The sequence below is a fragment of the Gouania willdenowi genome, chromosome 6 (assembly GCF_900634775.1).
Source record: "Gouania willdenowi chromosome 6, fGouWil2.1, whole genome shotgun sequence".
Classification (NCBI taxonomy): domain Eukaryota; kingdom Metazoa; phylum Chordata; class Actinopteri; order Blenniiformes; family Gobiesocidae; genus Gouania; species Gouania willdenowi.
The window spans coordinates 6,619,933-6,643,086 of record NC_041049.1 but is presented as its reverse complement, the minus strand read 5'-3'; the positions used below and the strand labels follow the sequence as shown (position 1 = coordinate 6,643,086).

General features: G+C 38.1%; 1 protein-coding gene across 2 annotated transcripts in view; it reads right to left on the bottom strand.

The window, feature by feature from the left end:
* The window catches only part of usp6nl (USP6 N-terminal like), a 103,884-nt gene that overhangs the window by 47,649 nt on the left and 33,081 nt on the right, over positions 1-23,154 (bottom strand). The window contains exon 1 of one of the 2 annotated variants that reach the window (XM_028449621.1): positions 6,713-7,526. The exons of the other annotated variant lie outside the window; for it this stretch is intronic. Within the exon in view, the coding sequence (XP_028305422.1) occupies positions 6,713-6,782 (70 nt within the window). The 5' untranslated portion in view covers positions 6,783-7,526. Of the gene's footprint in view, positions 1-6,712; positions 7,527-23,154 lie in introns of those variants that run through there. 2 annotated transcript variants of the gene reach the window in all.

The following is a 23,154-nucleotide window of genomic DNA, read 5'->3' as shown; positions in this document are numbered from 1 at the left end:
TCAAGGAAAATCTGAGTTCCTACACATAGAAAAGCAAAACCTCGGTTTCAGTCGCACTAACATCTGAGCAACTGCCACCAAAATACAATAATTACAGTCTTCCTTTTAACAAAACACAAATCAATGACAAATGTTCAATCTTTGCGATTAAAGCTTCAGTTTCCTGGACGAATTATTGAAAAATCTGTAATTTATTGTCAAATTAAGAAAAAAAAGACGCTTTGAGGGTCATCAAAGTAAAGAATACCTATTTTCTCAGTTGTATTATTCTTACAGTGTTGTCAGAAGGAAGGATGAGCAGGTCACTTGTTTTGCAGATATTTTGCCATAAACAACATCATCCCAAGAACTTTTACTGTCATGCTGTTTCTGAATTTGACATTTTTATTGGCACTCAGCATCAGGGACGCAAGCACAACATCGTTGCACAAGACAAATACTAGACAGCTATAAACACGCCTGTCAGTGGCTGAAACAACAGCCTGGCACGTTACAGAAGCCATAATGTTCACAGAGGCTAATGTTCCAGGTTACAAAACAGTCATTTGAGTTAAACACAGACACGTCTCAGATGGAAGCCATCAGTTCACTCGCTGATTAACTTTACCTCATTGGTACAGTATGAGCTTTTCCCTTTGCGGCAAGGACAAGGAATAACTCGCTCTTCTTTAGAAACACATTCTCTAAAGAACTTCACAGAAAGCGAAAGGTCTCTCTTCCTCAAAGGTCTCTCACTCCACTTCCTCTTTGGTTTTAGTTCCCATTTGAATTAGACTTCCTTTTTTTATTTGACAATCAAAAAGTACATGTTTTCACAATTACTGCTTATTGCACCGCTAATTAAGTTAAATGGACTATTCCGGTGTAATACCATGAGGGTTTGTTGTCCTTTCATCTTGAGAATACTAAACTCTCTATACATAAGGACAATTGTTTCACCAAAATGACCAGATTATCTGCCGTAGTTTCAGTGTGTGTGTGTGTGTGTGTGTGTGTGTGTTCATCTGTAAATTAGCAGTTGACAACAAGTTAAATCAGACATGTTGAAGACTTGGATTATTGTTGAGTAACCATGGCAACACTCGCCGGTTTGTCATTTCCAAGAACGGGCAAGTTTGGGCAGGTGGCGCCGAAAACATGTGAGTGAATACACACCCCGTTACATCACGTGGAGCGACAGGCTGCATTATTCCATTCGATGTCACCTTTGCCTCGCAAATTAAACAGTGAATAATGAGCATGTGATCTGTCACAGTTAAGACTTTAACAGAATTACAGACACGCAAACTCTACACCGGAAATATAACTGGCTGCCCAGGGGGCCACATGCAGCCCTTGGCCACCAAAACGGACAAAATGACAACAAAAACACACAAAACAACAACAAACGGGCAAAACAGGAGACAAAAAGAGTTTTTTTCTCCCCAATGTAGCTGATGAATGTTAATGTGGATTTGTTGGGTTTTTTTCTTAAGAATTTTATATTTTGTCAGCACTTTGAGATGACTAATGTTGCAATTTGCGCTATATAAATAAAGTTGAATTTAATTGAAATGACACCAATAACACACAGACACGGAAAACACAAAATGACAACAAAACACACTAAAGTAGAGAAAAAACTAAACATATACCAAACACACACTAAATAACAGCAAAAAGAACAACTACAACATCACATCTCACTCTCACCTTAAAACAGTCAACTCTTCCCCACCTCTTCCATTTTCCCACCCTGACTCCCTCTTCCATGTTCCCTTCCCCCCTCAGTTTCTTTTTATATTCTCCCTTTGATAAAGTGTTTCTTACCCTTCCCTAGGAAAGGTTGGTGATGGTCACAATTATGTAATAAAATAAATGTATGTATTTAATTGCAAAAACAAAACATGCATTGCTGTCTTAAAAAGATTGCACTTTTTGTAGTGTTGACCTTCGACAGCTTGTGCAGACAAAGTAAAAAAAATAAATAACTGAAATTAGAGAAAAAAATAATAACAAAATGACAGAACAGAGGAGAAAACACTAAATGATACCAAAAACCCTAAAAACAACATGGAAACACACAAACAACAAAAACACACAAAATGACAATTGAACGCACAAAATATGAGCAAGGAAACTAAATGATACCAAAAACACACAAAATGACACAAAAAACACAGAAAACAACAAAAAAAAACCTATGTAAAGTTAGATAAAAATACTTACAATGAACACCAAAACACACAAAACAAAAGAATATACAAAAATTACAATAATAATGTTGAGAGTGGGTAGATTCTAAATGCTGACACAAATTCTCATAATATTTGTTTGTGTTGTCATTTTGTATATTTTCCTGACATTCAGTGTATTTTGGTAGGTGTTTAGTGTGTTATTAGTCTTTTTGAGTGCATTTGTGTTGTCATTTGGTGTACATTTGTTGTTGTTTTGTATATTTTGTGTATTGCTGCTGTCATCTTCTGTGTTTTCAGAGTTATCTGAATTCACAGTTTCATAGTATTTCATCTATACTTGATAAGCCAAGGCGCAGTCTTCTTCTGAATCTGACACCATGGACGTAGGATGAAAACCAACTGTTGATGTTTAAATCAGACCTCCAGAGGAAAGTACCGGAATCCTGAGCGTAAGCTCTGATAAATCTGGACAGGAGCTCATAGATCTACACCACAGATCTGCCCTTTCAGAGGCTTTAGAGGCAATTAGCTCAGCTGCAGCGTGGTGGATGACAGCGGGCGGCTGCAGCGAGACATGTTTGTCCCTCATTAACTAACAAACACACCTCAGGTCTGTGTATAAATAAAAACAAGCTTTTCACCAAAGGCTGAGTCAGAAGTGTGTGTGTGTGTAGACGATGATGAAACGTCCTTGCATGGGGCTATGTTTGAATCTGCGAGGGCACCTTTTTCCTCAAGTTACACAGAAACGAGCGCGAGAGATTAAAAGAAAGGCCAAGGATGGAGGCTGCTGAATAATGCAGTGAGTCGGCGCTGACCAGGAGAAAAGGCAGAGGCAACTGCAGCAGAGCGAGCTGTGCTACATATCCACGCTGGCCCATCACCAGCAGCAGATATATGTTCCTGCAGAGCAGCGTTTTGTACCAGGAACCCAGAGACTTGATACCCACTACAGCAGTGAGCACACCATAATATACTGTATTTAATAATCTACCACTGCACACTCTACATTCATGCATCGTCTGTCAAGTAATTGTGAGGATGAATAACAGTGATTTGAAAAAAAAGTTGAACTCATGAGAATTTATCAGATGTGGAATCATATGGTTTTCTTTTTTCTTTAGTGTCAATTATTTTCATTTGTAATAATTCTCGAGCCTCTGTGACACAAGTAATTTCCCCGTGGGATAAATAAAGTATTTCTCATTCTGAAAGAAATGAAAAAAGTGTTTGAACTTCTTCCTCAAAACAAACGTTTGTGTGTCCATGCAAAACCAATGGCATCATTAGTTCCTGATTTTTCGACAAGTTACAACACAGTATAGGCTTACAGTATAGTTAAAGTGATTGGATATAAAATAACTTCATTTTGTCTTTCCTCATCCCAGCATGGGCACAAAAAACACAAATTATCATGCTTTTATTTTGAAAAGGGAATAGTTGTATGCACAAGAAACAATATGTAAATTTTTTTACATTATACAACTTTATCAAAATTGACATTTTTCTCTCCTTCTGTTTTCTAAACTATTTTTTTTTTTTGGTGATGTTTTTTGTTGTTGCAATTTACAGTTACTAATTAAAAAGGGAATAATTTTTCCTTAAAGTAACACACAACACATCATATGAACAGACTTTAGATGATTGGTCGCATCAGCTTTTCAAATAATGATGGATGAAAGAAGGAAAGGTTTTCGTTGCAAAATTTATCTGAGATTTTGTAGGGGTTTCTAGTGGTAATGTGTGTTTTTTTTAGTCATTTTGTGTTTTAAAATGTCATTCTGTGTATTTCTATTGACATTTTTTGTTTTTGGGGTATTTTTGGTATTTCTTGGAATATTTTTCATGTTTCTTTCATATTTTTCAGTGTGTTTTTGGAGTATATTTGTGTGTTAATATAGTTATTTTGTGTGTTTCTGGAGTCATTTAGTGTATCCCTGATGTAATTGTGAGTTTTTGGAGTCATTTAGGTATTTTTGGTGTAGTTTTTTTAATGCATATTTGTAAATTTCAACTGTTTATTTGAGGTATTTTTTCTGTCATTTTGGCTGTTTTTGGAGTCATTTTGTGAGTTTACTTTGGGGGCTGCACAAAGTTTTTTCTCTGGGTGATCTTACCCAAGTTGAACACTTTTTCTCCAGGGGTTCAAAACTGTCCAATCTGGCAACGTGGCTTCCATGTTGCAAACACAAGATCAAATTCTTGATAGACGATATCTGCCTGTTAGTTCCTTGTTACGGTTTTCCAACTAGTCCAGGGTGTACCCGGCTTTTCATCCTGAGTATAGTCTGAGTTAGGACTCAAATAAGCAGGTGTAGATAATGATTGATTAGAAGATACACACTAAAAAGTTACCAGTTCATCATCCGGAGAGAAACAGACACACAAGATCAATCCCAACCTAACAAAGGTGGTTACAATTACCATGAAAAGAAAAGAAAGCAGTCAGCTTCAGGCTTAGTAAGGCCACCTATGGTTGTGTGACGATACACACAACAGCCATATTGATTTCTGATGCAGCAAAGATGTCTGAGCAATGCTTTAGGAAAGAAGGCAGACAAACTGCAAAGGCCAGGTCCATCACTTGCTGGTTTATGACTTGATCCGACTGCTGATAAAGCATTAAAATCACACACAATCTGGTGCTGCTGACAGGTTTCTGTGCAGATCTCAGGATGAACTGCCTGAATTGTCAGCAGATCTCACGCACACGTGCACACACACACACACACACTAAAGGTGTTACTGAACCTCAGAGCTCCACAACATCTGCTCGCACCATCACACCCAGAAATCACACCTTAGCTCAGCACTGCTTATGTCTGCACAGCACTGCAGGGAGTGTGTGTGTGTGTGTGTTCTGTATTACTTGGAAGCTATCCTTTAAATCTCTTTGAGGTTATACAGACAGAAATGCACCAATGTCAGTTTCTCCACAGATTGGATGGATAAAAAGATAAACTGACTAAAAATGTGAGCCAGCTGCTGATAGCTTTGAAACACGTGATTCGTCGGTTATTTCAGCAAATGCTGCGAAGTAGGGAACAGTTCAGTTCCTCAACACCCTGGGAAAGATAATCCCATGTACACATGGACTTGTTTATTTGGTAATTAAACAATCGTGATGGTGAATTGAAAGAGGAAGAATCTGTGAAGGCATCCTATCAATGCTTAACGGTACAAGAGAAGATCATTTAAATCTAAAGCTTCTTATCAGACATGCTAAATCAGGTTAATAGAGGCAACTACCGTTATTAATTGAAATTATATGTGCTTCAGAGAATTTCCTGAAATGAGATAGTTACGCTGAAATCAGAGTACATCACAAGGGCGACATTAGCTCACCTGCTAGAACCTCAGCACATGTTTAATGGGAAAAATTGCAAGGAAATATGGGATACGGTCGCATAATAATATTTGTGAAATCTTTAATTGCAGCCAAGTGGCAAACCATCCTCACATTTTGCACAAAACCCCGCACACCCTTGTAACTAGAGGTGTCGGGACGTGTCACTAGGTAAACTCATCACCAGTTCAGCGAATGCACCATCATGAACCCGTGTTTGTACCTTTTTCAGATTTGGATGCAGTCATCATAATTCAATATCACAACACATTAATAACACACTTCAGATGAAGCTCTGCATTCATTTTCAGTCACAGGATAATGTGACCTAGTCGCACCTTAACACGTAGCGCAAGTTTTTGAACGTGATTATGGAAGAAATTGGACACATTGGTCACAATTTGTAGAGATTCAATCACCCATTTTAATATAGTTTGTAAACATGTCCAAAAACCTGCATGTGTGTCATGTTAGGGCCTAATTTAAAATAAAGAGAGAAATAATGCAACGCCAATGCTTTCCACGATCACGGAAAATCGGAGGTCCTAAAAGAGAAATTTGAAGGTTGCAGGTCCTAGATATGATCCTTGAGGAATATTAGGAACAACATCAGCCTTTGAAGACTAGAAGCAGGAATTGTGATCTGCTATAATGGAAAATTGGAGGCGCAAATATCAGTATCAATATCAAATATCTTCATATATCACAAAAGCATTTCCACTTTTTCCTACCAACTCCAGCAGCACTTGGGAAACATATGTGTATGACTCATGAGTCAAGGGTTAAAAGCCTGATGTGGGTGTGGTCACATACACATCACACACAAGAACACTATCAGTAGACATATAAAGAGAACGGCACTCAGTACAAGGCCAGAAAGCAAAAACTCGACCAGTAAAGAATGAACAAGAAAGAGTTACACATTCTGTCACAAAAATTGTTAAATACAATCAACACATTGTTGCAGTGAAGTTTCAGACGAGCACAAACTTCTTCAAAAGCTTTTTGTGCTCCTTTTAAACATTTCTCTATGCCAACAAGGTCACTCCCATTTGCTCCCACGGTTCAGAAACACCTACGTTATGCAGATGTGACTAGATTGTTTCTCTCTCCTTGTGCATCCCTGAGAAAGGGTTACATTTCAATGGTTGAATGCATACGCAGCAGTAGAATAGGTTGATGCACAAACCTCCGAAGCCGCCCACTGCCCGGCGTCTGGACGGCGACACCAGCTCCTTGACGATCTGTAGGACCTGCATGCTCACCGGGAAGCGGAGACGGACGCAGGTGCCAGGAGGCGGTGGCCACCCGTTCCTGACCTCTTATTCCTGCGAAGCGCATCATTCCTCGGCTCCACCTCAGGACTCATCTCCTAGACATCGTCATGACTCCCATCACCTGTGGACATTCTGAAGTTCCCTCAACGAACAATCCGCCTTCCTCACCCGTCGTACACCGAGTCGTAAGAGCTGCTTACATACTCTCAGGTGGCTCCAAGGTATACTTAATTACTAGCTGAAAGTGTCTCACTCCAAATCCAGACTGGGAAGCACTTTCCAAAGGGTCACGGGCTTTGAAACCGGCTTCGGTCCACTCCAAAGCCACCCTATAAATCCCAGTGCAGCTGTTAGAAGTATCTGTAGACTCTCCAGTTGAACGAGTCCCTCACTTTGTAAAAAAACAAAGCACGGCTGGTGCTACTGCATCTTTCTTTCTTTCTTTAGCGTTGTTTCTTTGCAGGACAGGAATCCACTGTCGGCTTTGGTGATGCAACTCAACTCTCCAAGACGCTCATGTTGCTGTCATATTCTCCTTTTCCCCTCAGTCCTGCTGACGCTGGCTGTGTTGCCGCCGTTCTCCCCTCCACATCCTTCAAATTGAAATTAATGAGAGCAGCCACTCTCTCCTCTGCGCCACCTCTCTCTCTCTCTCGCTCTCTCTCTCTCTCTCTCTCTCTCTCTCTTCTCCTATCTCTCGCATCTCTCTCTCTCTTCTCGCTCTTCTTCTCTTATCTCTCTCTTCTCTTCTCCTCTCTCTCTCTCTCTCTCTCTCTCTCTCAGTGTATTGCTTTCCTTCTCAGTTGCCCCTCTCTCTCTTTTTATTGAGTCCGTTCAATGCAAAGCTGTGAATCATGAGCAGAATTCAAAGGGGTGGGATGCAAAACCCCGAGCAGTGCGTTCGAGTGTGGAGGGATGATTTGTAGTCAGCAGCCTTTTGCCGCTGTCAGCCGGAGGTTACGCCCTCTCACATTTTCGGAGCATCCTTGTCACACACTCTGTCCTTTGTTGTCATTTGTGTAATGTTTGTAGCCTTTCAAATGCTTCCATGAAAACGTTACAAACATGATATTTACAGTCCCCCAGAAAGTCTAAGCATGCCTTCCAGCTAAACAAGCAAGAAACCTTAAAACAGCAAAGTATACACTACCATGGCAACCATTGGTTGCTTTTAACCTCATCAAACCAGTTGGAGTTCTGTGAACATAGAACTTGCTTGAGTAATCACTTTGTCACAGTTTGTCAAACATGTTGACCTCCACAAACGTGCGATCTGTCTTTATGTTTTTGGCTCAGTATCTCTTTAAAGATGTCAGAATACTTCAATAGACACGCAAGTTATTTCCTGGTTCTTGACTTCAAAGGTTCATATTGTTCCTCAGGGATCATATCTAAGACCTGCAACCTTTGGTTTCCTCTTTATATGCATCCATCCATCTTCATACCCGCTTATTCCCATTTTATCAGGGTCGCGGGGGTCTGCCGGTGCCAATCTCCGGCTCTCATGGGGCGCTGGGCGGGGGTACACCCTGGACAGGGCGCACGTGCTAACCACTAAGCCACCGTGCGCCCTCTTTATATGCATGTTTAATTAAAAAATATCAATATTACGCATTAAATGTGACTTTTATCAGTATAGAATATGAACTGAATGCGACCCTGAATGGATCCGCATGCGCAAATGAGGTCCTGAGCACGCACTGTGTTTACAGAGGTGAATATGGAGGCATCTCGTCTCGGTGTGTGTGTAGCACTGATAATATGTCAAATATTATTTAATTCTAAGACCTTACTCTCCTTCCACTGTCCACTTTCCACTCCATCTCCCGTCACTCTTATTGAGACGAGGATTGTGACGTTTGTTGCACTTCCATTGCAAAATATCAGACACATATCGGATTTAGGAACGCACTGGGTCTGATTTTAAAAAATCTGATTCGTGCTGTCTACAAGGCCTTTAACATCGGAGACAGGTCGCATATGTAAAGCAATTATGCTGTTCATTATTTCTACTCTATCCTCGCAGAATCCAGACGCTCCATATTTCAGTTTAATAATCGCATCATCTTCAGTCTAATATAGCTCTAATTAGTAATGGATCTTTTATAATCAAACCAGAGTCAAGGCAGCAAAAACATTTTTTTTTCCAAAGGTACATCAAGGTGGTATCACTGATTTATTTTAGAATCTGTTATTTAACACATGAAATGTTTAAAATGGCTCAAACCAACACATCTATGCCTATTTAATACTAAATCCTCCCATTCAGGGTCTCAGAGCTTGCAAAGCTATTTACACAGTGGAAGAGTCCAGTGTGCATCACTCTCAACTTATCTATTGATAACATCAATTAATTACCTTATTAATAATGACAAACCATTGAAAAGAGCACAAATGTGCAACGTGAACACATTAATAACTAGAAAGTAATTTTGGGAGTCATCACTTTAAAAACATGAATATATTTTGAATACTTTGCAATTTGTCCGAACCACATTTTAATTTGTTTCTACAAAAAAATACATACTTTCTTAATTTTACAATAAACTGCAAAATAGCACGAAGAGCTTCAATAAAAATACATCAACAAATGACAATATTTTTTAATAATACCCTTTGCAAAATATATTCCTCACAAATGGGTAAAAAAATGTCCATAAGTCCCTTTTGTTTTAGCCATACATGAAGCTAATGATGCAAACGTGACCTTGAGCTGCTGCACACCTTCAAGGTACATAAACTCACCACACCGTCCATGCTCACTGCGATGTGAACAAGGCAGTATAGAATGTGTAGATCCCCATAGGATCACCCCATCCCATCCCACTGGCAGACACACAAACGCTCACTCTGCACCTACTCAAGGACAGTGCAGCATGTTAAAGTGACAACTCAACACCAACGGCAACATCCTGCACGTTATTCACGCCGTCTCCCTCGTAAACTTTCACAAAACGCAACATTTCTAATACGTCTTGTCTCCAACACACACATATCTTCTCCCTCTCACACACACAAACACACACACACAAACCTCCGTGAGCACACGTGTCCTTGGGATTAAATCTGTATATGTTGGTGTTTCAGTTCTCTGGCGCTGATTCACCAATTCCAAAGTCTCACTACATTGACTTGAGCATTCATGGGCAACTGGCGGCCCGGGGGCCACATCCAGCCCTCGGTCTGATTTTGTGTGGCCTCTCCAAAGTAAACGCACAAAATGACTTGGAAAAAACACACAAAATTACACATAATTTACAGCAAAAACACATTAGACGACTACAAACATACAAACAAAAACACAAATTGTCTCTAAAACCACGCAAAATGAGAACAAAACATACAAAACTAAAACAGAAATATACACAATGACAGAAAAATATGCAATGACAAACATATGACTCCAAAAACACAATTTAAAACAAAAATACACAAATTGACTCGCAAGACGCACAACACAACACAACAACAAAAACACAAACAAATAATAGAAATAATCACAAAATGACAAGAAAAATACACAAAAAGACCAAAAAACACAGAAAAAAAAATGTAAATAAATAAAACAACAAAAATCATAGAAAAACATGTAAAACAACCAAAATTACTCCAAATACAGATATCAAAAACACACAAAAATAAATAAAACAAGAACAAAAATACACAAAATGACTCCAAAACCACATAAGATGATTACGAAAATGACAAGAACATATACAAAGCCACAAGAAAAATACACAAACCCTTTGTTTTTCTTGTATTTATGATATATATATTTATTTATTCTAAATATTGACATGAATGTTGATAACGTTGTCCACAGATCTGATAGTCACATTTTTATGGACCCACTGTGATAAAACTTGCCCATCTCTGGACTAGAGGATCAGATTTTGTATTTCAAAATATCCCCAATTCCGTTTTAGAGTTGATCCTTTTCTACGTCATTTCCGGATCAGTTTAACGTTTTTCGTTTTGTTTCCTTTTCATCGACTGTCCCTCGTCAGATGTCAGTACTGGCTTTAAACTATCCGAAATCATGGCAGCCAGATGCTCTGTCTCTCCCTGCTGACAGTGGAAGATGTGGAGGACATCTATCTGCTAGGGGTCATGATCTTTGGCCTGCTAATGATGGGGGTATGTGTATGTGCATGTGCCTTTCTGATGCATCGTATGCTGAGGCGACTTTCCGAGGATATGAAGGTACTCCGAAAGAAGAAGAACTTTTCGTTCGAGAGTTGGAGGAACGTAAACAACGACTGGAAAAGAAAGCTCGAGGAGATACGGAGAAAAAGGACAGTGAGGAGGAGTAACAACAGGAACAATGACGTTAATGAAAGTTAAAGTTAATAACGTTAATGAAAAGATGAAATTATGGTATGAAGAAGATAAGAATGTTTGACTAGGGAAGAAACGAGGTTTGATGTAAAATTATCTGTGTTCAAATCAGGGGACGGATCTGGATAAGCAAAATGCTTTTTTCCGTCGACCCTTTCCGGCATGCAAAAGGACAAAAAAAAAAAAAAAACAAAAACAAAAAAACAATGATGTGATTTTGCTCTGAATGTCAAAGTGAATTTCTGTGATTGAACCATGTCGGAAATGACTGAATAAATAAATAAATACATACATACATACTTAATACAGTTAATAGAGTTAACTATTGCTATTAATTTTATATTTCTCTGCTGTATTTGCCCTGTATGCATAGCCAAAAGGGTTTATTAATTTAGCGAGATTCAACGTCCGATTGCAGAAATCGCGACAGACCTCCTGTTTTACGATAGAAAATTGCATGTAATTACGCAATATTGTCCAAAAATATGTCATTTAGTATGTGTTATATAGCTACTTCGATTTCAGGAGGTGAACTTGGTCATATCAGATCATATTAATATTATTATTATATTTTACAGTAGAATTCACATTTCCGTCTCTCCGACCACCCATTTATGGTGGAAAATTGCGTGTTAATGCGTGATATTGTCCCAAAACATGCATGTAAAGGTATACTGGTAAATCATGTTGCAATTTCCTTTAGATTTTGTTTAAAATAAATAAATAAATAAATTGAAACAACAACAATATTGCTGTTTCCGTTTCTGTCCGTTTTCCGCAGTCACGTTAAATCTGAGTCTCTAATTGCCTCACCAGTTCCACACACAGTATTTCTAACAAAAACAGCTGCATTCCTATAATTTCACCACTTCTTTCTCACCTCAGAAGGAATCACAAGGATAAATCTGCCTGATAACAGACTTCAGCCTTTTCTCTTCACCTGCAGAGATACTGTATAGATCGAGCCTCCATCAACAGCAGCCCAGGACTACTGTGGTGACAGGAAGGTATTGACGGCACCTATTGGTCCAGTAATATCAAAGCTACTGTTGTCAGCTCCAAATCGATGGGCACTCCACCAGTTCCTGGCTGATTGAGAACCAAGAGATACTGTAAGTCTGGTTCGGACGCTGATACATGCCCTCTTTAAGGTAAAACCCAGAGATTGGACTCTTTGATGTTAGGGCAAAGAAAGGGCAAGAAATGCAGCAAGAACTGTGGACAACCTTAGACAGGAGTGGTTTACTCACTTCTAATGCTTTGTCATATAATACACTTGTAAAAGTAGTCCCATGTTATCTCTAATCAACCACAAATATGTTGGAGTCTTGAAAAATATAGGGAAAACACAACCTTTTAAGACATCTTGGTGTAGAAGAATAAGAAGACCCCAAATCTCTTAACTCCGTACTGCATATAAACGGATGTAGCTTGTATATTCGGGTGGTCTGAATTTTTTTTTCTCGATTCTTTACATTAGAACCCTGCATTTGGTTCCATATATGGCCAAATTATTTGCGTCCAAATTTTATGGAAATGAATTCATATTTAGAGTTTGCGCAAAACACTTGAAAACTACCGGTACTCAATACTGCAAGCCGAGGAGAAAATGTATATTGAAATAATTTGTGGTTTTGTTTTGCAAAAAAAAAAAAAACTGAAACTTGCATAAAAATGTTACTTAGAAAGTTATTTAGAATGTTTGTGGCAGATCCAGAGTTTCAAAGAAACGCATCATTCATAATCTGCTAGATTAAGGGCATCACATCGATTTGGTGGAATCTCTGAATCTTAATTTTCCATAATCTTATATATGAAAAAAGTATGAGTCAATTTCCAGGAAACTTTAAACAGCTTGTACAAGCTCCAAAACATCTAAATTTTCTTTCAAATGTCTTGATAAATCATCTTCTAAATGCCAAATTCTAATGCAGGGTTTTAATCAAGGTTATCTGAAACTTTATTCTTAACCATGCTTTGATGGAAAACGACCAAACAACTTTAACTTCAGCGTGTTCCAGGGCATTTTTGTAGATTCATATTTTTTAGGGAATAAAAATTAATCCATGAAAACAATCGTTGCTGTCAAAAACCCAACCGGTTCCGAGAAAAGTGGACGATACCCCAGTTTTCTTGTTTTTCTACTGATCAAAAGTCTAACACAACCAGGTAAATTATTAGCTGCATCTAATATAGGAGCATAATCTAGCTGGACAAGACCCAATGAAGTTATTGAAAGTCAAAGTGACACAAAAAACCAAAGGTTCCGTAGAAAACCAACATAAGCTCAAGAATGCCCTTTAACGCATTATCCCAGCAATACTGATTCCAACCACAACAATACAGACTCATCAGTTCCTGATAAGCATACCTTCTTTTTTGTCCACCAAGCAGAAAAGATTTATCATGGTAAAAACAGGTAAATACTTCGCCCATAAACACCATTTAAGAAAAAGATTTCAAAACAAACACAGGAGACAAAGGTAGTTTTTGTCTTCTGTGGATTTCTTTAGAAAGAAAGACAAAAAAAAAAACAATTCCTGATGTTTTTGTGGACTGTCTGCTCTTGTACTGTTATTATTTTCCTTCTTCACAAAAGCATCTCATGTTTATCTAGTTTTCCTTGAGTAGTCGGCAAGTGAGTGCCAGACGGATGGACTAGGCTCGGATCAAGTCGTACGCATGTGACAGTGGTGTGAACCCAAACGCCTCTGTTGTTCCAAGGACAGCAACAATTTGCAGAGATGATTGAATTTTGCTTGGTTGCTGATTGCTCTGTACATGGATTAATGGCACTTGTGAGACACCTGCTGATGAATACTGATGAAGGAGGGCAGTCGGAATCACTAAACACATGACGATCTCATGATACTCAATATGACTTTCGAATTAGGTTAAATCATCATGCTCAGTATATCAATCCATTTAAAAGATAATCATTAACGTTATTCATCTGTTATTAGTGAGTGAGCAGAATCGTAGGCCTACAGGTTTATATGACTGTAGGAGAAAAGCAGAAATCCTTGATAACATTTTAAATAAAGTGACTCTCTGAGCTATGATCTACATAAAAATAAAGTGTAAAGAATACATTATAGTAAAAAACACAAGAAATCTAAAACTTTTTTTTTTTTTTTGCCATTTTGTATTACACTATTTCACTATTATTTTGGGTGTGATTTCCAATTTCAAAGTAAACAATATTCTCCACATTTAATTTTATCAACCTTATTAATAAATGGTGGCTTGACTGTTTGCTGCCCTAGTCCTTAAAGGTGCAGTCTGCAACTCGTAAAAAAGTGACTTCTTGTCATATTTGCTAAAGCCGTCACTATGTAAGGACAGCCTTACATCAGACCATTTTTGTTCATAAATTACTAAGAACCCTTTTCTAACATGCTGTGGAGGCAAATTTCAGCATCCTGTCTTTACAGTAGGGATGTAACGATTCACTCAACTCCCGATACGATTCGATTCACGATTCTGGGTTCACGATACGATTTTCTCACGATTTATTTTACAAAATGGGAATGACTGAAAAATTTTCCTTTATTTTTTTGGGGAAAATACTATACTATTTTCCTTTTATTTTTCATTGTCAAAAGAATCCCTTGATAAACTATTCAAAATGATGCAATTTAACTAAAAATAAATCTTGAATGAAATAAATAAAGGAATAATACAAATGAAGAAGCCTATTAATTTAAATTCTGGTTCTATAATAAACAATTCAAAACTGCGTAATAGTTCTTTTTCTTTTTAAAAGTGCAACTGAAAATGTATTTTGTGCCTTAACAATTGGACTTTAAAAAAAAAAACAAAAAAAAAAAAAAAAAAAAAACAGTCATTTTACTGTATTTACGTCAGATATTTGTTTAGACCAGCAGAGGGCGCTGGTAAGCCAGTGGTCGGTTGGCATGCAGTTATTCCACCAGTGAAGAAGAGAAGCTATGCTAGCAGACAGAGTTAATAGAAAAACCTGACTTTTACAGATATTCACGTAATATTACAGATATTCTTTCGGTGCTAAAGGAGTAAAGAATCATTTATGAGCATGTTTAACAGTAAATGGCGGCCAGAAAGAAAATAGTAGCAGATTCCGCCCGTCACGTCCGCTTCTGGAAGGATTAATATATAGTGCCCTCTGCTGGTTAAAAAAAGTACTGCGATTCAATTTTCAGAGCATCGATGTGAACCGTGGTACCTATGAATCGATTTTTAACTGCCTTACGATTAATTGTTACATCCCTACTTTACAGTGAAGAAAAATGACTTCGTTTTGGTCATATCACCGGCGCTAAACAGACACAGCCCTCTGTCTCCAAATCCTCGCTTCTGATTGGTCACACCCACACACGGGGTAGCGGGGAGGGGAGGGGCCATTTCTACGAGCATGAATCAGTTTTTCTACAGACGTCTTGCAAAATGTCAAGCAGTGCAGATTCACACGAGAAAAGTAGTTTGTGCATCTGTAGCGGTAGATTGGAGAAGTTTTAACCGGAGAGTTGTGGTTGTAAACGATCATTTACGCAAGTAATTAAAAAAACGTGAATAAATGTTGGATTACACGTTTGTAACTTTGTGTAAATATCAGTCTCTAAATGTTTTTCCATAATTTGTGACATTAAATTTATTTCACGTGTGTGGATTTTTTATACACAAGCTCACATCACATTCTACAAGCTCACATTTTGCAACACATCTACCTTCATAGCAGTTGAGTATGACTAGTGTGCATCGTGCATACTTAAAAAATGTCCAGATATAGCATACGATATATTTATTGAGTACTCAATCTTTTCATACTATCTAACATGAGTGCACTACATACAAACTTAGTATGAGTAGTATGTTAGTGTGACATTTTGAGCATGGCCCGTACCGTCATTCTTCACAATGATCATAACAGACATCAAACTCCAAACACAAACCACCCAAGTTTGCACCCTGGAGCTTGAATCCTAGACCGTCCCGCTGTGAGGCCAATGTGTTAACCACTCAATAGTATCCAGCTGCAGCCCCGGAGCGGAAGCTCCTGATGGAACACAAGCCTCTGGCTGGGCGGACGTGCCCCTGACGTGACAGCGGAAGCTATTTTTCAATGCATTTTCAATGCGACAAACCTCAAATTTAGCCATGAAGTGGAGGTGGTAGTGGTTAGGGTTAGGGGTTAGGGTTAGTAAAAAAGGAGGATAAGTATAGCCAGGAAGTGCAGGCGGTAGGGTTAGGTAGGGTAATGTGTTTTCTCGATGAGACCCCCCGGGGGAGTTCGAGGACTCCCCCAGTTAGATAGGGAATCAAAGGCAGGCACGGGCCGACGCATGTTATTCGTGTTCCTCTCGTCTTTGTGTCACACATCAAAAAGGTTTTGTGAATTTGTATCAGTGGGTGAGGTGTCCGTGCAGTGTTGTGACTGTATGACAGGCGTCAAGGTGGGAGGAGGATGGATGCATCCTGCCCACTTTGTGTCTGATTGGACAAACCCGTTGTAAATTGGAACTATGTGTGTGTAAAGGAATGAGGGATCATAGAACTGTAGCTGAGGAACAGAAGCAGGAGCCTGTCTGGGCTTCACCACAACTGGGTCTGTGTGGACCTCGTCTCAGTTGTAGGGTTAGGGTTAGGTTTATGGGTTGGGTTAGTTAAAAAGGAAGGTAAGTATAGGCAGTAGTGGTTAGGGTTAGTAAAAAATAAAGGTAAGTAGGGATGTAACGATTCACTCAACTCCCGATACGATTCGATTCACGTTACTGGGTTCACGATACGATTCTCTCACGATTTATTTTACAAAATTGGACTGTAGACAAATTTTTTTTTTGGGAAAATATGGTACTATTTTCCTTTTATTTTTCATTGTCAACAGAATTCCTTGATAAACTATTCAAAGCAATGCAATTTAACTAAAAATAAATCTTGAATGAAATAAATAAAGGAATAATACAAATGAAAATGAAGTCTATTAATTTAAATTCTGGTTCTATAATAAACAATGCAAAACTGCATAATAGTTATTTTTCTTTTTAAAAGTGCAACTGAAAATGTATTTTGTGCCTTAACAATTGGACTTTAAAAAAAAAAAACCGTGATTACACTGATTTACGTCATATTTGTTTGGACCAGCAGAGGGCGCTATTAACACAGTGGTCGGTTGGCGTGCAGATATTTTGCAGTGAAGAAGAGAAGCTATGCTAGCAGACAGAGCTAATAGAAAAACATGACTTTTACAGATATTCAAGTAATATTACAGATATTCTTTCGGTGCTAAAGGGGTAATGAATCATTTATTAACATATTTAAGAGTAGAAGGCGGCCAGAAAAAAAGTATTAGCAGACTCCGCCCGCCGCCTACACTTGTAGATAGCGCTCTGCTGGTTAAAAAAAGTACTGCGATTCAATTTTCAGAAAATCGATATCAACCGTAATACCTATGAATCGATTTTTAACTGCCTTACGATTAATCGTTACATCCATAAAGGTAAGTATTGCAAAGTTGCTAGAACAGTGAATAGGGTTACTGGTTAGGGTTAGGGTCATTACATCACTTCCGTCTAGCCAGGGGCCCATCCACTCAGCCAGAGGCTTCTGTCCCATCAGGGGCTTCCACTCCGAGGCTGCAGCTGGATACCACTCTAACCACTACACCAAAAATGTATCCTTTTACTGCAAGACTCATTATAAATAACATAATCGTGTTAAATAGCGTCAAAATGCAACATTAGCAGCTTAGGTGGCCCTAAAAAACGCCCGATTATAGCCTCAATAAAAACACAGCTGCACGTTTCTCCTGAAAAATGAAGCAACAGCGAGCTGAAGCTTCATATTTCAAATAGTTTCACAGCATTTTCAAACGTAGACAGCATCATCAACAGCAGCAAAGCCCAAACTTTTCATCACCAAGCGCTCCTGCAGGCCACTTCAGTTCAGCTCTCCTCAGAGACAGGAAAAACACAGGTTTGACTCAGCACTTACGGGCTGAAGTTTTACAACACTCTAGTGTCTGGAGAAGGGATGACGGGATGAATGGGTGGAGGAGGGGTGGTTCCACCAGAATGCTTTCCTCCTCCCTCCCTCATGGCATCATGTGGAATTAAAAGAGGTAAAGAAAATACGTTGGGACAACTCTGTCGGCCTGCCTCTTGCTTTCCCTTTCTACTCCCTGTTCTTTTTCTCACTAACCTCAACTCAACTTCATTTAAATAGCACTTTAAGACTGCCACTGGCACAAAGTACTGTACACAATATGGGAAAAACAACTGCAAAACAAGAAAATAATTATTTTGTAAAACAGTGAATAAAGACAAACCTTGAAAACATGAAAACAACAGAAGCTTTTTTTTTTTTTTACCCAATATTAATTTAAAGTGTAGTTTTCAAGCAGTTGCCCAGCTATAAATATGGAAGTGAATTAAAAACACAAATATGTTCAAATCACCAAAAAAGAGCAAGTAACATTGATTTAAAACAGTGATTCCAACCGGCTCCACGACCTAAACTGAGTTAAAACTTCAACTTCAATATTAGATAATAATACAAATTATACTACTATTACAGTAAGTACTATTATAATGGCTAACTCCAAACCAAACCAATAAACAAAAGAAAAAGTACAGATTTTATCACCAAACTCCAACTAATCTAAATGGATCCAATTCAAATGGAAAAAAACAACATAAAAAGTATATACAATTAACCTTTTTACTTATCGATTGGTAAAAAATAAGTAGGGGTGTATCGGTACAACACTTTCACTTCTACAATACCGATATTGCATCCTTAAGTATTGATCAATACCGATATCAATCTGATTTATCAGTATGGATCATACATACTTTTATTACTTATTTCGTAGTGTGAAATGTTAGAAAAGCCTGGATCAACTGATATTACTCAAAATACTCAAATAGTCAGCAACAGTAGGTATGAGAATAACTGACCCATTTATTATTAAACAATGGATTACATACATTTTATCTTTAAACCTAAAATATATTCTACAATGAAATGAAATAAAATAAAAATAAATTAGAACATCCTGAAATGTAATCTCAATTAATCCAATAAAAACAATGTACTGTATATTATATCATAGATTTTAGATGTAAACCGGTATAATTTGGCGTACTACTACTACTACAATTATAATAGTCAACACTCTTTACCAAAAACCCAATAAAATAAGGGAAAAGTGCAGATTTGATCACCAAACTCAAACTAATGTAAAGAAAAAGTGCTAATCAAACAGAGAAAACCATATAAAAGTATATAAAATAAACCTTTTTCTTCTATGTTTGTGAAAAGTGAACTTCTACTATCAAAAGTGTGAAGATATCGCACGAAAACGTTTTTGTGTGTTTAGCCAATAACCCATGCAGGCGAGTGCACAGTGACAGCTCATCGCAATAAAAACCAAACAGTGAAGTTCTGCATCTACTGCCAGAAGCCTGTGTGTGTGGTCTGAGCACGATCAATGTGTAGAGCAACATGTTCTCACATTCAATAACCCCCACCGTGTCGCATTCTACATTCCAGCTATTGTATAATTCATCAAATTAGAGCCGAGTGAAAACTGCAGAGAGTTTACATCGTTTCTACAAAAAGCAGACGAATATTTGGCGACAGCGACAAGTCGTGCTGTCAAACGCAAAAAGCTTTCGTCATTGTTACAAAGTCCCATTGAGAATTGATTGGGCACAGTTTTAGAAGGCAGCGGCTGAAAGCACTGTCGACGTTTGGTTTACCATGGCAACTAAAGAGAAAGAGAGAGAGAGAGCGAGAGAGAAGATATTTGTGCTTCCAAATGTTCTGCTGCTCGTATTCTACTTAAAAAACTCTTAAAGGTTTCTCATCATCTTCTCAAATCTCAAGGGTTTTCCAAAAACTTTCTCTTTCTGTCATCCTCCATCATTGATTGGAGTCAGTGAAAGAATACAGTAAAGTGTTAGCCTGGCGAAGCCACACCCACTTCCTTACTTGGTGTAAGAAAGGGGGTGTGGTTATGCAGTTGTTTCGGCTCACCTCCTCGACACAGAGTTGGTCGAGCTAATGAAAGAAGAAAAGGAAAAAACGTCATTTCCCCGGCGCCAAACAGTATCAAAACCAACATGGCGGCCGACACGGAGAAGACGTTCGAAACTGCGCTCTGCTCTGTTTAAAAACACCTGGATTTATTGTCGAAACCACAGCAAGAAAATGCTTTAAAACCATAAGTCTGTACTATATTACACGCTGTTTTCGTCTGCTGGCTCCGTTTAGAGAAAATGAACTACGCTTGTCGCGCTATTGTCGTTACATCCGCTCTTTGTTTGATTGGTTACTCTGCGCGTGTTTGTACCGCCCCTCTGAACACAAGCGCCTAGTGAGGACTTCGACTAATCACATGTATGAATAATAGAGATGGATTCCAGGCTAGTAAAGTATATCATTCTAGACTGATATAAGGTTAAAGTTCTTTATTCCATGACGTGATAATATAATTTACTCCCTCCTTGTCTCCACTTGATTATCTTATCTGGAAAAAAAAGATCAGTGAGTTTAGCCTCGCGCCGCAAGTCCTCAAAAATGTGGCCGACATGCTTTATTGTGGAGGCCATAAAGAATGAAAAGCAAATATAGGCCCCAAGGTCAACATTTCCCCAAGTATCAGTAGCATGAGCTTCCCTCTGAGCTGCACAAGACTGCAGGAGTGCTTGGTAATCCACGGAGGTACGAGCTAATCAACAATCTCAAACTACAATGTTGTTTTGATTTGACTTTCCGATTCATTCATTCATTTATTTACTGTATCTATTTCTATTATTTTTACTGTTTTAACTTTCTCTTGATTCTTGTACGTATTTTTAGCAGTGTTTCCATTACGGTTTTTCACAAAATAAAAGTGATATTTCTAAATGAACGTGTTTCTATTGAAGGTTGTTTTGGGCATGAGCTTCGTAACTCACATGAATCTGTAATGCATTTATTTGTTGCATTCTGTCTAATGTGGCAGTAATAATTGTTAAGTATAATGCTAAGATATGTCCCAGTCTCCTCTTCTGTCCAGACGTACCACAACATGTTTTCTCGAAGAGAAGTGGTCATGTGACCAGGTACGTCACGTCCTGTGACATGTAAATGAGAAAAAAGTGTTTCCATGGCGCTTTTGCGATACATTTTGAGTGTTTTTTTTTTTTCTAATTCAAGTGTTTCCATTACGTTATTTAGATTTTGCACATTTCCAAGGGTAATGGAAACACAGCTCGTGACGTCTTATCACATCATGGTGAGGATTAAATATATAAGCCCCACAGGTTTTTTTTTACTTTACTCTTTCCCTGTGAAAGGTGTATGAAATGGTCATAATGTGTGTATTTTCATTTGTGCAAATAAATAAACAAATAAAAAAAAATATGCAGAATTATTCACTGTATTTATTTACTGGTTTTCTAAACAATTAGATTTGTTTGGTCATCTGTAGGACAGAGAATGTTTGTATCTTGTAACAATGCTGTTTTTACTACAGCCCAAGTGATTAATTGGGCCGATATTAGCTATTAATGATTAATCGGTCAATGGGTCGGGCTGTAACACGTAACTAATGTGCACCAGTCCATTGTGTACAGTTACATTGTGGCTTTTTTAAATTCATCCATGTTTAGTGTTTGCAACTTGAGCAACTTTATTTTGCTTTATTTTTTTTAAATACATGAGTTTATTCCGTAAACACAGTTTGAGCAACTTTGCCTTTTCATGTCATTCATGGCTATACATGTTAAAAGTTCCTTTTCTGTTCAGTAGTATTTTACTTTTGTTTCTTGAATCACATTTTGGGTTTTATATGAATTTGTGTCATACAGTGTATATGGGTATACATAGGTAATGGCAAGTATTTTAATAGTTTTGTTTGAAAACAATCGTCACAAATATATGACATGTTTCAGAGAACGTAAATTGAAGTCATCACATTTTGCACAAGTAATGATTACTGTTGTTATTTCCATTTCAGATATCTCTTGTGTCTGTATTTACCAGCAGGCCAACATGATAAAGACTCTGTAGAAAAATTCTGTGTAATGTTAATTTGGCGTCTCAGTATTACTGTGTATCCACAGACGCCCTGAGGACAGGCTCTGTGCATGGATCCATTTCCTCATACTGCCTATTTACTGGGAGATGTAATCATATTCCAGCAGGGCTTCCTTCCTATAACCCCCCTCCACACACACACACACACACACACACACACACACTTCGCTGTGGCCACAACCATGACATCTGGGCATCACTCATCACTGCAGGAAAGGACAGAAAATGCAGTGAAAAAGAAGGGAGGAAGGGAGGTGTGGAAGGACATCGTTCCAGTATAACTGGCATTACATCCAATTTCACAAACACACACACACACACACACACACACACATACATGCATGAGTGAGTGGCAGTCATTGAAGCATATATCAGCACCAGAGGAAGTAGAACAGTGGGACACAGAGACAAAGAGCGTTAGAAGAAGAGAACACATGCAGAATGATAATAATGTAGTCATAACTTATATACAGTAAAAGGTCTACAGGCCACTTTATAACTTTATATGGAAACACCACATTAAAAAGGAAGGATAAAACTGGGATTTAAAAAAGAAGCATAAAAATCATACAATTGATAGATTTACACGAGGCAGAAAAATAAAACTCTATAGGGCATTTAAGTATCCTAATATTGGAATAGCAATAAAAATGAACAACAGTAACATAAAATATTATTATATTAGGTGAGCTCCAAAACCTGCTGACAATCCAAAAACTATGTCCAACAGTTGAGAAATATGTCAGAAATAGCTCCATATTTTTGCCATTAATAAAGTTTAACTAAAAAGACGATTCTGGGTCACAAGCACTTTTATTAATAAAATAAATATCATGTGAACACTGCTGTAGAAAGGCTCCTTCGAGGCAAAATTAAGTATAAACATCTGCAACATGTAATCAAAACAGATACAGAGCAGAAATGGACAGTCAGTTTGCTCTTAAAACAGAGGGAG